Source organism: Cyprinus carpio, chromosome A9 (genome assembly GCF_018340385.1).
Source record: "Cyprinus carpio isolate SPL01 chromosome A9, ASM1834038v1, whole genome shotgun sequence".
Taxonomy (NCBI): Eukaryota; Metazoa; Chordata; class Actinopteri; order Cypriniformes; family Cyprinidae; genus Cyprinus; species Cyprinus carpio.
The window spans coordinates 17,446,767-17,460,505 of record NC_056580.1 but is presented as its reverse complement, the minus strand read 5'-3'; the positions used below and the strand labels follow the sequence as shown (position 1 = coordinate 17,460,505).

General features: G+C 36.4%; 1 protein-coding gene across 3 annotated transcripts; it reads left to right on the top strand.

The window, feature by feature from the left end:
• Window positions 1-817: 817 nt before the first annotated feature.
• On the top strand, window positions 818-10,573 carry LOC109065853 (chromatin assembly factor 1 subunit B-like). Of its 3 annotated transcripts, none has more exons than XM_042763841.1 (14): window positions 818-974; window positions 1,452-1,585; window positions 1,681-1,813; window positions 1,904-2,024; window positions 2,605-2,708; window positions 2,866-2,962; window positions 3,102-3,186; window positions 4,636-4,729; window positions 4,958-5,027; window positions 5,582-5,673; window positions 5,762-5,921; window positions 8,599-9,138; window positions 9,873-9,949; window positions 10,253-10,573. In XM_042763841.1, the coding sequence occupies exons 2-14, from the start codon at window positions 1,460-1,462 to the stop codon at window positions 10,390-10,392; spliced, it is 1,839 nt and encodes a 612-aa protein (XP_042619775.1). In that variant the 5' UTR covers window positions 818-974; window positions 1,452-1,459; the 3' UTR covers window positions 10,393-10,573. The 3 variants fall into 3 exon arrangements, with proteins under 3 accessions (XP_042619775.1, XP_042619774.1, XP_042619776.1); XM_042763840.1 differs by having other exon boundaries at window positions 827-981; XM_042763842.1 differs by having other exon boundaries at window positions 852-1,077.
• The last annotated feature ends 3,166 nt before the right edge of the window (window positions 10,574-13,739 follow it).

The window sequence follows — 13,739 nt, the reverse complement described above, 5'->3', positions numbered from 1 at the left end:
TCTAAATGATCATGTGATAGACTGGATGTTACATGTGACACTGAAGGCTGGAGTAATGATGCTGAAAATTCAGCTTTGCATCACAGGAATAAAAATTTTTTTTTTAAGTATATTCAAATAGAAAACTACTGTTTTAAGTTGTAATAATATTTCACAATATTACTGTTTTTTCTGTATTTTTGATCAAATAAATGCAGGCTTGATGAGCAGAAGAAACTTCTTTCAAAAACATTAAAAATAGTAATGTTTCCAAACTTTTGGTCTGTACTGTATATATATATATATATATATTAGGGCTGTCAAATGATTAATCACGATTAATCACATCCAAAATAAAAGTTTTGTTTACATAATATATGTGTGTATACTGTGTATATTTATTATGTATATATAAATACACACACATGCATGTATATATTTAAGAAGAATATGCTTATGTTTATATATTAAATATATTTATATATAATATAAAATATAAGAATATAAATATATAAATGTATATACATGTAATATATTTTCTAAATATATAATTTATGTGTGTGTATTTATATATACATAATAAATATACCCTGTACACATACATATATTATGTAAACAAAACTTTTATTTTGGATGTGATTAATCTTGATTAATCATTTGACAGCCCTAATATATATATATATATATATATATATATATATATATAATATGTATATATATATAATGTATAAGTTGCCAAATACCTTTAAAAATATGTAACATAAGGGTGTTTATTTTATTGTTATTTTACAAATAACACAATAATAATAGACAAAATTAAAATGTCACAGTCCAACGTCGGATTTTTGGTGTAGGATCTGGCAACCCTCGACACCGGAAGTGCTCATTCTCCGAAAGCTGCGCGGGAAAGGCTTGTGTTTGGGTGAAAGCGGGAGAGATACACGGAGCAACTGTGTTAAACAATTGTTACGACTTTTGCAACTTTAGTTGTCGAGGTAACTGGTGAGTTTTGAATTATTTGCACTGTCACTTCTTCATCTGTTATTGGTAAACATTACGTGCTGTTATGTTCATTTTCATCAAGAACTGTTGTGTTAGGTGAGTTGGTCCGTGTTACGCTGTAATATTCGTTTATTATCCAAGGTGATAGTTCTTTGTTCTGCATTAATGCTACTGTTTCACGGTTTACAAGAACGTTTATTAGTAGTTTTTAATAGTTTGTCTTTATGTCCATGAATTATGTAATTTTAAGCTAAAAATGTGTGGGGTTCGTGGCGTTTACTAGCATTGCTTTCAACTCCACCGTTTGTTAATACATCAGTGTTTTACTTTTGTGAAGTTTTTAAAGGATTTCCTCTTTTGACAGTTTTAGTTTGTCTTTTTCTCATGTTTTTTTTTCTCTTATATTCCTCTTGCCTTTATTTTTATGCATGATCAGAATATCTGTATCTCTTTATATCCTTGTCCATCAGGTGTCAGGATGAAGGTGGTAACTTGTGAGATTGCCTGGCATAATAAGGAGCCGGTGTACAGTATGGACTTCCAGCAGAGTGGTGATGGAAAGACACAGCGCCTCGCTACAGCTGGGGTGGACACCACAGTACGGGTAAGAGAGAGCCTCTGCCTTCACTTTATACAATATAGGTGTCTCTTAAGTTAACACTACCACAGATTGTAAGATGAGAGCTGTTTGTCTTTCAGATGTGGCGTGTGGATAAAGGGCCTGATGGGAAGGCGGTTGTTGAGTTTTTGTCTAACTTGGCACGACACACTAAAGCAGTGAACGTAGTGCGGTTCTCACCCACCGCTGAGGTTTTGGCTTCTGGAGGGGATGGTGAGTTTAAAGTCTGATCATTACCTGGGTCAGTAGGTTGAAATTGCTTCTAGCGCCTTTAAATGGTTTAATTAAATGTCCGTTTCTCAGATGCTGCAATCTTGCTTTGGAAACTGAATGACAATAAGGAGCCTGAACAAACCCCGATTTTTCAGGAGAATGAAGATGATCAGCTCAATAAAGAGAGCTGGAGTGTGGTCAAAACACTGAGGTCTGATTTTAGCTTCTTTCTTTTTTTTTTCCCCTTTTTTCTTAAAATGTCTTTTACTTTAAAAATGCATGAAATCAAAAATCATATTATCTGTTTTATAAATGAATGTTATTATTCTTGTGCACAATGCATCCATTCTAAGTTTTTTTTTTTTTTTTTTGGAGATTTGTAATTTTCAGTCAAGATGTTATAAATCAGTCTTCTGTCTGTTGATATATGCTGGATTTTTTTCAGTTATTTAAACCCAACCATTTTCTTACAATCAAATGCAAGCTCACATTCAAATGATCTCCCTTCATCCAATCAGCAACCAGTGCATAAAACCAAGTCCCCATCCTTTTTTTTTTTTTTTTTTTTTAATAAACCATTTCAATTGGACGTATATAAGAATATGTGTGTGTGTGTGTGTATATGTATGTGTATATATATATATATATATATATATATATATATATATATATATATATATATATATATATATATATATATATATATATGCTACTTCCATTTAATTGCAACTTTAAATTATTTATTTTTGAAACATATCTTGGAAACTCATATTGTTGTCTGTGTTTGTTAGGGGACATATTGAGGATGTATATGATATCTCATGGACCAGCGATGGGAACTTCATGGTTTCGGGCTCTGTGGACAACACTGCCATCATGTGGGATGTAAACAAGGGTATGAAACCTGAAGCAAGACTATGGAATTGCATGCATATTTTAGCTTTTGTGAAAGTGATATGTGTTCTAAATCATGACGGTGAATAGTTTTTTAGTAAGCAGAACTTTATGAAATGTTTTGTGGTTATTGAATTCAGTGTCTGGTTTGTTTGCAGGTCAAAAGATGTGCATTTTTAATGATCATAAGAGTTACGTGCAAGGAGTAGCATGGGACCCACTTGGACAGTACATCAGCACATTAAGCTGTGACAGGTTAGTATGTTGATTTTAATGGCTTAAATTCATGCCATTACAGATTATCATAGACAAGAGTCGTATAATGAGAATTTTAGTGTAAACTTTGTTTACATGGTTTTGTATACTGACAGCATGTAAAATCTGTGTGTCTTAGGGTTATGCGTGTGTACAATGCTCACAACAGGAAAAAAGCTCACAGTGTGAGTAAGATGACCTCAGCTGCCGCTGCAGATGGAGAGGTGAGTGTCACTGGTATCTTCAGCTGACCTTTATTTTACAATAAAGCTGATATTTATTAAAGGAGTCCTATTATGCTTTTTCACGTTTTGAATTTTAGTCAGTGTGGAGTGTGTATGTTTGGGCATAAAGATCTACAAAGTTACAAATCTCAAAGTCCTCTCCAAAGGGAGAAAAATCCCTTTTCAAGAACTACAACAAATGGCTCGTTTAGACTAGAGCGCTGTTTTCCAGGTTTTGTGATGTCACAAAGTGGCCAATTAGAATATCATTAAAATAATTTCCGCCTGCGGAAATTTGAGTGGTTGAGAGGTGGGGAGGGGCGAGGTCGTGGTAATAACACTTGGTTGAGTGCATCAGACAGACGAAGAAGTGCTGCTGTAGCGTCAAGTTTACGCAAGTTATTACACATACACCTGAATAATTATTTATGTAAATATGTATGTTACAGTTATGAAAACGTTTTTATAATAAACTGCTGACAGTACAATACTGGACAATGATGTAATCTATAGAATTTACACTTCAATTATGAGACTACAGTGTTTCCCATACATTGAGTGCGGGTGTTTTTATATCACTGTATTTCTGAAGGAAACCGACTGTCTTCAGAAAATTGGATGTCATTTTCATTTCATCTTGCATGTAATGTCTGATAAAGCGGCATTTGTGAGCAGAGCGCTGCGTTATCAGGGAAACCTCGATCTCTGCCATTTGCATGTATATTCCACCACAAAATTAAATCTGTGGGAAACACTGGACTATGGTATAAATAAATTCAACTGTATAACTGTTTCACTGCAATTCATGTTATAATGTTAGAATTAAAGAACAATAAACATAATACACGTGCACTTATCTGTACATAATAAATGCAGTTATTTTTAAGCGGGTGTTGACATCCTATCTAAAACGTGATTTAGCCAAAAAAAAAACAATAACGTTTCCACTCTAATATGTCTTGCAATATCCGTGCGTGCAAAGGTTCTGCGCAATCCTCTTGTTCAATATTCTTGGGGTCTGAATCCTGCTCAAATTGATATGGCAATATTGACGCCATCCTTAACTAAACTGGAGCAGCCGGAACTTGCTGCTTTGACAAGGGGCGGGGTAGTACTGAAACACCGTCTAAGCTGTTCACCATTCACAACGCACTGGGATGGCTAACCAATCACAACAGATTTTGTTTTATGGAAGGCGGTCCTTCATCAAACCTGGAACTAATCGAGCTGTTTTGGCCAGGCTGGGGAGAAAAGTATTGCAATAATGTAAATTATGTGAAAAATGTGTTTTTTAAACCACCAAGCATGAGAGCATGTTCAAGTACACCTCAAAACAAAATCAAGACTTTGTAAAAGAGCATAATAGGACCACGTTAAGAGATTGTCCACATCAGACAATAACAGGTTTTATTTTTTTTTTATTGTTGTGATTTACTCACTTTTGTGCAGGTGAAGAACTACAGAATGTTCCATGATGACAGCATGAGATCTTTCTTCAGACGTCTTACATTCACGCCTGATGGGTCATTCCTCCTTGCACCAGGTGCAATTGTTTTTTGTTTTGTTTTTTTTTAACTTTTACATGTGTCTGTGTGTATACTCAATATGTTTATGTAATGTATGGGTGAGTAGTTATAACACTTTTAAATATGCTTTGTTAGCACTATTCAACATATTTATGGTGTGTATTTTTGGCCTGGTGTCCATGTACATTCCTTCTGTAGTAAATATGGAATCTATTTATTTACTCACTCATTTCTTTTATTTTCAGCCGGTTGTGTCGAGGCTGGAGAGAATGTCACAAACACAACATACGTATTCTCCAGAAAAAGCTTTAAGAGGTTTGTGTTTTATTGGGTGGCTTTTATTTCCCTCTAAAACTTGATCTTTGTTTGTCTGTTCACTTGTAAAGCTATGCATTAATCACATATACACCCTTCAAATGACAAATGATTGGAGTCAATATGTTAAATATTTTTTACTTGAGGGGGAAGCATATTTTAACTCAGCAAGTAAGCTCTAAATTTATTAAAAGTGGCAGTAAAGACCTTTACCTTAGAAAAGATTTCAAGTTCAAATAAATGCTTGTGTTTTGAACATTATTATTCATTAGTGAGTCCTGAAAACATGTACCATGTTCAAATAGAAAATAGTTATTTAAAATTGAAATAATATCTCACAATATTGTGTTTTATTTAAATAGATGCATCCTTGCTGAACATAAGATTTCAAAAACATTTACAAAATCTTACAGAACCATAAAATGTTGTCTCGTGTATTTTTGGTAAATGAAAATGGTTTTCAATACCCAGCCCGACTGGGGACACCATCATGTCTTGACACAGTCTTGATTTGTGTTACCACGGTTAGTGTTTGACGTGTGTTTGTGTGTCAGGCCCATTGCTCATCTGCCGTGTCCATCTAAAGCGACACTGGCTGTGCGCTGCAGCCCAGTGTACTATGAGCTGAGGACAAAAACAGCTGAAGGTACGCACAATACCCTTCCCAAACTGTTGTTCTACTTATGTCAAATGCATGCAGTGGAAAGACAGTACTGTCCTTTTATGTTTCACAGGTGGTTCACTGAAGCCAGTGTCAAACACGTTTAATTTGCCATATCGGCTGGTGTTCGCGGTTGCATCTGAAGACTCAATCTTCTTTTATGACACACAACAGGCGCTGCCATTTGGATACGTGTCCAACATCCACTACCACACACTGAGTGATCTCAGCTGGTAAGTTGCACAGACTTGTTGGTGTTTTGGGCCTTTGTTGTTTTTACATGACTTAAGTTGTGCTTGTTCTAAATGGTGATAGCAGGAGGAAGATGCTTCAATCCACAAAATGTGTCCCAATCTAGGTGCATGTGGTAGCCTGAAATGACCAGGTATATTTGGAGTTACAAAAATGTGAAAATAATCAGATTCTTTAGAAATGCTTTGTTCATAATCCTGTAAGTAATAAAAAGTGTAATTTTATAAAATGTTATATTTTTATACGTCAATTTTATTTTGAAATCTCGTTATGAAAAAAACTGCTGTTCACATACACATTGGCCACAATTAATGGCACACTTTTATTCAATACTTTTCAACTTCATTTCGCCAAGATAACAACTCTGAGTCTTCTCCTATAATGTCTGATGAGTTTGGAGAATAACTGACGAGATCAGAGACCACTCCTCCATATAGAATCGCTGAAATGGCCTTTTCATGGTCATAGTGTACCTTTTTACAAAGTCTTGATTTGTTTTTGGGGGTGTACTAGAATAGGTTTTCATGCTTGATTGTTCCAAAAACGCGTCTTTCTGTCTTATAAAGGCCTAACAAAGGGGTTTTGGAACTGGGGTGGAAAAAAAACAATGGTTTCATCACGTTATTAAAGCAGCTCTTTTTTTTTTCTACTTTATCCTCTCTTGTGCAGCTCAACCAGGCCTTGTCTTTTTTTGTGTGTGTTCTGTGGGGAGAAATTATTTAAATGAGTGACATTTTGGCTTCACAATATCTGGAAGAAGCACACTGTAGTCTAAACGACCCTTTTTGTTGTTGTTCTTAAAGTCTTTTGTTAAAGAGAATATCTCCCTTTAGAGTGGGAGTTGAGTAACATTTCAGATATTTTTTTATTAAACAGCAACAATACACATTTCTGAAGGTGAAAAGATGAGAAAGCATAACAGGACCCCTTTAATTTTTCCCCCTTTTTGTTTTTGATGTTTGTTTTGAATCATTGTCCTCATGGAAAATCCAAACAAGGCTCATTATAAGATTTCTAGCAGTCAGTCACGTTTTTTTTTTTTTTTTTTTTTTTTTTTTAATCTGTTTGATAAAATCCATGATGCCATGCATCTGAACAAGATGTCCAGGACATCCAGCAGAAAAATAGTTTACAGCATTGAAGATACAGCAGTATATTTAATTGTACACATGGGCTTCTTTTTATCTCTGTGTGCATCTAACCCATTTTGAGTGTTTGCTGGCAAAACCCAAATTTTTTTAGTTTCATCTGACCATAAAACCCAGCCCAGTTAGAAGTTCCATTAGTGTCTGGCAACTAAATATTCTGGAGTTTGTTTTTGGATAAGAGCAGAGGATTTTTTTTTAAACCCTCCCAAATAACTTGTGGTGATGTAGGTGGTGTTTGATTTATTTATTTACTGTAGGCTTTTTGACCCCTAGACTCAACTGCACATCAGCCTGATTTGTTTTACTTCCTGGCCATTGTTTTTCTTTATTGGGAAACTCATAATTTATATGTAGCCAATGCAACCAAACCCTGCCATTTCTTGTGAGTCACAGATGAGTACAGAATAGGGCTGTGCGATATGGACAAAAAAAAACATATCGCGATTTCTTTGATCAATTTTGCGATTTCGATCTTAAACATGATTTTGATACACACAGACATGCTTTACAGTCATAAATGCATTCAGTATGAATTTGAAACATATCTCCAAAAGAAAACCAATTAGAGCTTTATCAAAACGTTGTAACATGTCTCTAGAACAGACATAATCAAAATAATCACTAAGTAAAGATGTGACAAAATGTAAATAAATAAATCCCGTGTCCAGGGATTTTATTTTTTTTTTTATTTTTTTTTCATGCATTGGTCATAGAGCTCATTGTAGCGGTGCCTCAGGTGTTGAAATATATTTGCTGCGCCAGGTTCACACGTACTCCGTCTGCAGTGTGTAGGCTACACAGTATGTGTTTACGGTGCAGAAGCAGCAACGAGAGCGCGTTATTGTAACGCGAAAGCATGTTAATATAATGCATGAGCGCGAATCTCTCCGCTCGCACGCGAATTTCCTTTACTCTGGCACAAAACCAGACGTACGTGCTCAGATACACGCTGCTCTCACCCGGAAAGAGTGCGCGCACTTAAAACCTGTCTCTCCTCTCGTTCAAACTGTGTTAAGTCCACTCACAAATCTCTCTATGCTCATGTGCTAGATATTAATTATTTTCACACCTTCTCTGTTCACATCTTTTACCACGTGCAGTGTGAACGCTCTGATCCATTAACATGGGCTTGGAAAAAAAACAGAGTGTGTGAACCTGGCGTTACGTAGGCATATGCCCAGTCTGTTCTGTTCTCGCACTCCATTTAGGCACGCTGCATTCTGACTGGTTCAGATAGCATACTGCAGGAGGTCATGCTATAAAGTGATTTAGAAATCGTGGATGCTCAAATCGTGATTTTATGATGATTTCAATTAATCGCACAGCCCTAGTACAGAATATGTTCTTTTATCTTTTGAGATGGTCTTTTATCTGTGATGAAATACATGGCAGTTGACCAGCCAGTGTTATTATTCAAGTTATAGAAAATGCAGACATCAAGAGTCTAGAGTAATTTTGAGATTAACTATTATTGACTAACACATTTGCTGTTATGGATGTTGTTCCACAGGTCTCGTGATGGCTCCTTCTTAGCAGTGTCATCTACTGACGGCTACTGTTCCTTCGTGTCGTTTGAGGAAGGGGAGCTGGGCACTCCATTGAAAGAGCGACCTCCACTGGAGATGGTGACTCCATCCTCTACTAATGAGAAGAAAGGCAAGAGACCCTCAGCTAACGGCAGGACTGCTTCCCCAGTCCCTCGCCAGGCCAACACACCTTCTGCACAGGAAAAGGAGAAAGAGGGATCTGCTGGCCCCGCATCCTCCAAGACCCCCAGTGTATCTGGTCCAGAAGAGAAACGCACACCTCAAGCACTGAAAACCAAACCTCAGCCTAGAAGGATCACACTCAATACCCTGGAGGGCTGGGGCAAACCCAGCACCCCCAAATCACCGGCAGCTGCCCCCAGTACAGCCCCCAACACACCCAAATCGGCTCCATCCACCCCTGGAACCAGCAGAGGACCCCTTACACCTCTTACAGCCCCTAGCACTCCCCTGGGACCCCTCAACTCCAAAAATACCACAACTCCAAAAGGACCAACTCCTCGGTAGGGTAGCACATCTGTGGTATGATGTGATGTAACATTGTTTTTTTTAACCATATGCTCACATTCACTTTGAAGGTTATTAAGATTTTTTTGTTGTTGTTTAAAGGATGCATTAAATGGATTAAAAGTGACATTGAAGACATTTATAATGTTTCAAAATATTTCTGTTTCAAATTTTCTTTTGAATTTTCTGTTTAAAGAATCATGAAAGAATGTTTCAGTTTCCACAAAAATAATAAGCAGTAAAAGTGTTCAAAATTGATAAGACAAAATGTGTCTTGATCACCAAATCAGCATATTAGAATGATTTCTGAAGGATCATGTGACACACGGAAGACTGGAGTAATGGCTGCTGAAAATTCAGCTATGCCAACACAGGAATAAATTACATTTTCAAATACATTAAAATAGAAAAGAGATCATATTTCACAATATTACTGTTTTTACTGCATTATTTACTGAAAAAAAAAAATTCAATCTTGGTGAGCATAAGACTTTTTTTCAGACTTAACTTTTTCGGACCCAAACTTTTGAACAGTAGTGTTTCTGACAACGAATTTGTGTCAGTAATTTTACAATTTCAACAGAATTTCTCAGTTTCTTGATCTGACTGTCGTGGCAACCCATGTATGTATCCCTGAAATTATATAGATTTAGTGTCACAGCCTAATCCATGACCTGAGCAGTAAAGATGATGTGCACAATAGATCAAGTATGTACTTGTTTTCTTTCAGACGAATTTCACTGACTCCGGTTGTCTCCAAATCCCCCACTTTTGTCACACCATCTTCCACAGAGAAAGCCAAACATGGTTAGTAGACCCATGCTTTTGCTTTTTATGTAAGTTTGGAATTTTTTTTTTTTTTTTTAAGCTGCTGTTTTTCAGTGTTTGCTTAAATATTCATTATTTTTTCTTTCTTTCAAAAAAGCATTAGTTTTTCCATCTCATTTTGAGTTGCCTAAAATACTATTTTGTATTTAACCTTATTTGTTCATATTTTGCCGTCATTACTTTGGTAGCTTTTTGTGTAAGAAGCATGTAAATTAATTGTTGTTGTTTGTATATTTGTGTGCACGGTCTTGACGGTCATTTACAAATATTTGTTCATCACAGAGAGACCATCTCCCCCCAGCGACCCAGCATGCAAACCTCCTGAATCCAAAAGGTCCAAGACTGATGTTACCAGTGGTTCTGCCCAGACCAGTGAGCACAAAGTGGACACCGAACCCAGCGTCAAACCCCAGGAACCATAAACACTGAATGTGGTTCTTTGTCCCTCTTTATTAGTGCACTCATAAACCAATAACTGAAATATGATCCCATGGACATATGGAGTTACATACTACGTTTCTGAAACTCATCTTCGCTTTCATTTTCAATGTTTGTTAATTTTCTATTTGAAGAGAAGAAAATACATGTAATTATTCTTCATAACCATCTACTTCCTCGTGACTGAAATTCCTTTTTTGTTCTTATGGACAGAAATATTTTACTATTGTATCATCTGTTTGAATTTTCTTCATAAAGATTCTTAAGAATGGGGAGGTTATTTGAAGTCAAAAGAAAAAACTGTATACAATGGATTGCAATGTGTTGTAAAGATTTGCTTGAACATTTTGCAAGATTCTTTTAAAAAAAAGCGCTAAAAGACTTGGTTTTTGTTGCATTGAGATTGATTGAGATGGAGTTGTATAGCATATTGTCAGTCAAGATTTATATTATGTTGTAGGAAGTTGTGTTATTGTACAACTTGTATTTTATTGTCTTTTACAGTAACAAGCTCTGTGTTAAGTGAATTATGTGAACTTGAATTCACCATCACAAATGCAAACAAACTAATCCTAAATCCTAAATTAGCAGAACTCAAAAAAAGAGAAAGAGATTAAGTATTTAGTAGGACTTTAAATTTTGATTTAAATTTGATTTAGTATGGAGCCCCCAAAAGTTCAAATTTATTAATGTTTTTTTTTTTGGCCACCAGCTGCTATACATACTATAGTGCATCTTTTCCACATGGACTGCACCAGTTTTCCACCAAGGCAATTGCAAGTTTTTGAACATGGGAGGGCACAAGATTATATGTGGTTTGACATTGCAAGGATGATCAGCTGTTTTAGGCATCTTGTTATGGACATTGCAGTTTTTTTGCTCTGTCCACACCTGCAGTCGTCATGTTCTCCTTACAGCAGAAGTATGGCATGTTCAGCTGGTGCAAGTGCAATAATTGTTTGTGGTCCATTGAACAAGCATGTAAAACCTTGTTTAAACCGTTTCCAATAATGTTCTGTAAAGCTTTAGATTTTACAAAATTATTTTAAAAATACAGAATCCTTTATATACACACTGATCACCCAACAACAATAAAACCACCTGCCTAATCAGGTCTGATGCATCGAGGCATGGGCTGCGTTCAGCCCCGACAAAACGTTGCAAAACGTTTTTTAAACGGAAACGGTGGCGTGTTGAACACCCTGTTGTGATGACGCAAGCGTTGCAACTATGGCAGCTGAGAAGGCCATTCTCTGTGTTCTTTTTGAAGAATTTTCGGAGCCTGATGATATTGATATAAATATTTGTTTAATACTGCAAAGTACCCTCGATGTTACAGTCACTGCCCTTGCCGTCCAGAATGAAAGAGAACATCCCAATCGAGTGAAGGGATTTGTGGAAACTGTGGTCCCTAATTATTGTGATCCAACATTTGCCTCGCATTTCAGGATGAAAAGACAAACATTTCAGGTGAAGGATAATCCACTTCTTACCTCCGAGACTGTGTTATGATCTATATGACCTTATTATTTTTATTGTGAGTAGGCTATCATTATTGACGATCACTGTTGTACTATACTTTTGTGATATTTACCATTATATAATCAGATGAGTATAAAAAAAAGTTTATGAAAGTGTCACTCCACAATACATTATCAAAAATATATAAAAATGTATAGTATGTTTGTTACATTAATCAGTGTCTAGCACACCTTCCTAAGGAACGAAAATAGACCAGAAGACATTGCAATTACAAATAAATATTTAGACAGACTTAAAGAAGTTCTAGATCTATACTTGTGCTCTTATTATTTAAGTTATTTTGCCTTTAATGTAAATAAACATGTGCAAACAATATACTTGCTCTTGTGAATTTATTTTGTTGTTAATTACATTTATTTACAAATTCCTATATAGCAGTAGGTGCATCAGTGTGTATACAACAGACATAGCAAGATTTGTGTCAGCTTATTTACAGCATCATAGCGATGTAGAAATCTCTACTATAAATATTGCACATACTTTTCTACAGGCTCTCTGTGAGAAAGTTGGTCCTCTCCTGATAAATGTAACCTTGGACACCCCCAAAAAATTGCTGTGCTCCATTTGGTTGTTGGCAAACCAAGAGAGCTTCAGGGGTGTTGCAGACCAGTTTGACATGTCAAAAGGAACCCTTCATTATATCTTTTCTGACATTTGCAAGGTCCTTTGTACACTAAGAAATGAATACATTCGATGGCCCAGAGAGGAGGAGTCTGCAAGCCTGGCAAATGGCTTTCAGGATAAAACTGGCTTCCCTGGAGTCATTGGAGCAATCGATGGCACACACATTCCCATCCCAGCACCCACACTCCACAGAAACAGTTACATTAACAGAAAGGGACATGCAAGTATTCAACTCCAAGCAGTGTGTACATCACAGATGATGTTCCTGGATGTGTACACTGGTTGGCCAGGGTCTGTGCATGATGCTAGGGTATTTCGGAACCGCCCATTATATGGCCATCTCCAGGATCCAATGAGAAGTGACTACCACCTGCTTGGAGACTCTGCATACCCGCTCAGCACATCTCTCATTACACCATACAGAGATAATGGGCACTTATCAAGAAGGCAAAATTTTTTTTAACACACTCCACAGCTCAACCAGAGTTGTGATTGAAAGGGCATTTGGCCTTCTAAAGGGGAAATGGAGACGTCTGAAGTACTTGCCCATGGAAGACCTTGAAAAAGTACCAGTAGTTATCACAGCTGCATGTGTTCTGCACAATTTCCTCTTGAGGGAGGAAGGCCACCAAATGGAGGATTGTGAAGAGGTGGATGGAAACGATGACAATGACTGTCAAGAAGGACACCCTAAAAATACTTAAGGTCAAAGAAAAAAGGGATGATATTGCTTCATTTTTGGTGGAGGGTGATTAAAGTTTCTGTTTAATGTTTTTGTGTTCACCTAAGTTTTCAGAGGTTTTTGTTTCATAAAAGAATGGAAATAAAATATTGAATAATAAAAAAATAAAAAAATAAAAAATCATTAAGGTGAGGTGATTGTTTAATGGCATGATGTACAGTATACTGAAGGAAACAAAATAGAACCTAAATATCAGCAGAATATGGCAAAAGGAGAAAACACAAGTTTCTATTTCTCCTTCAAAGCAGAAACAAATTCTTTTAAGATGTTGTTACGTTCACTTGCCACTTCCACTGCTTGCTTTTGCAGGGCCATGAGCTCTGACATCTGCCTCCTCTGCTCAGTGACATACTGCTCAAACCACTCAGGTGCTTCAGACTTGTGCTTTCTCTTTTTGCCATGTTCTGCTGATGGCTTAGGTCC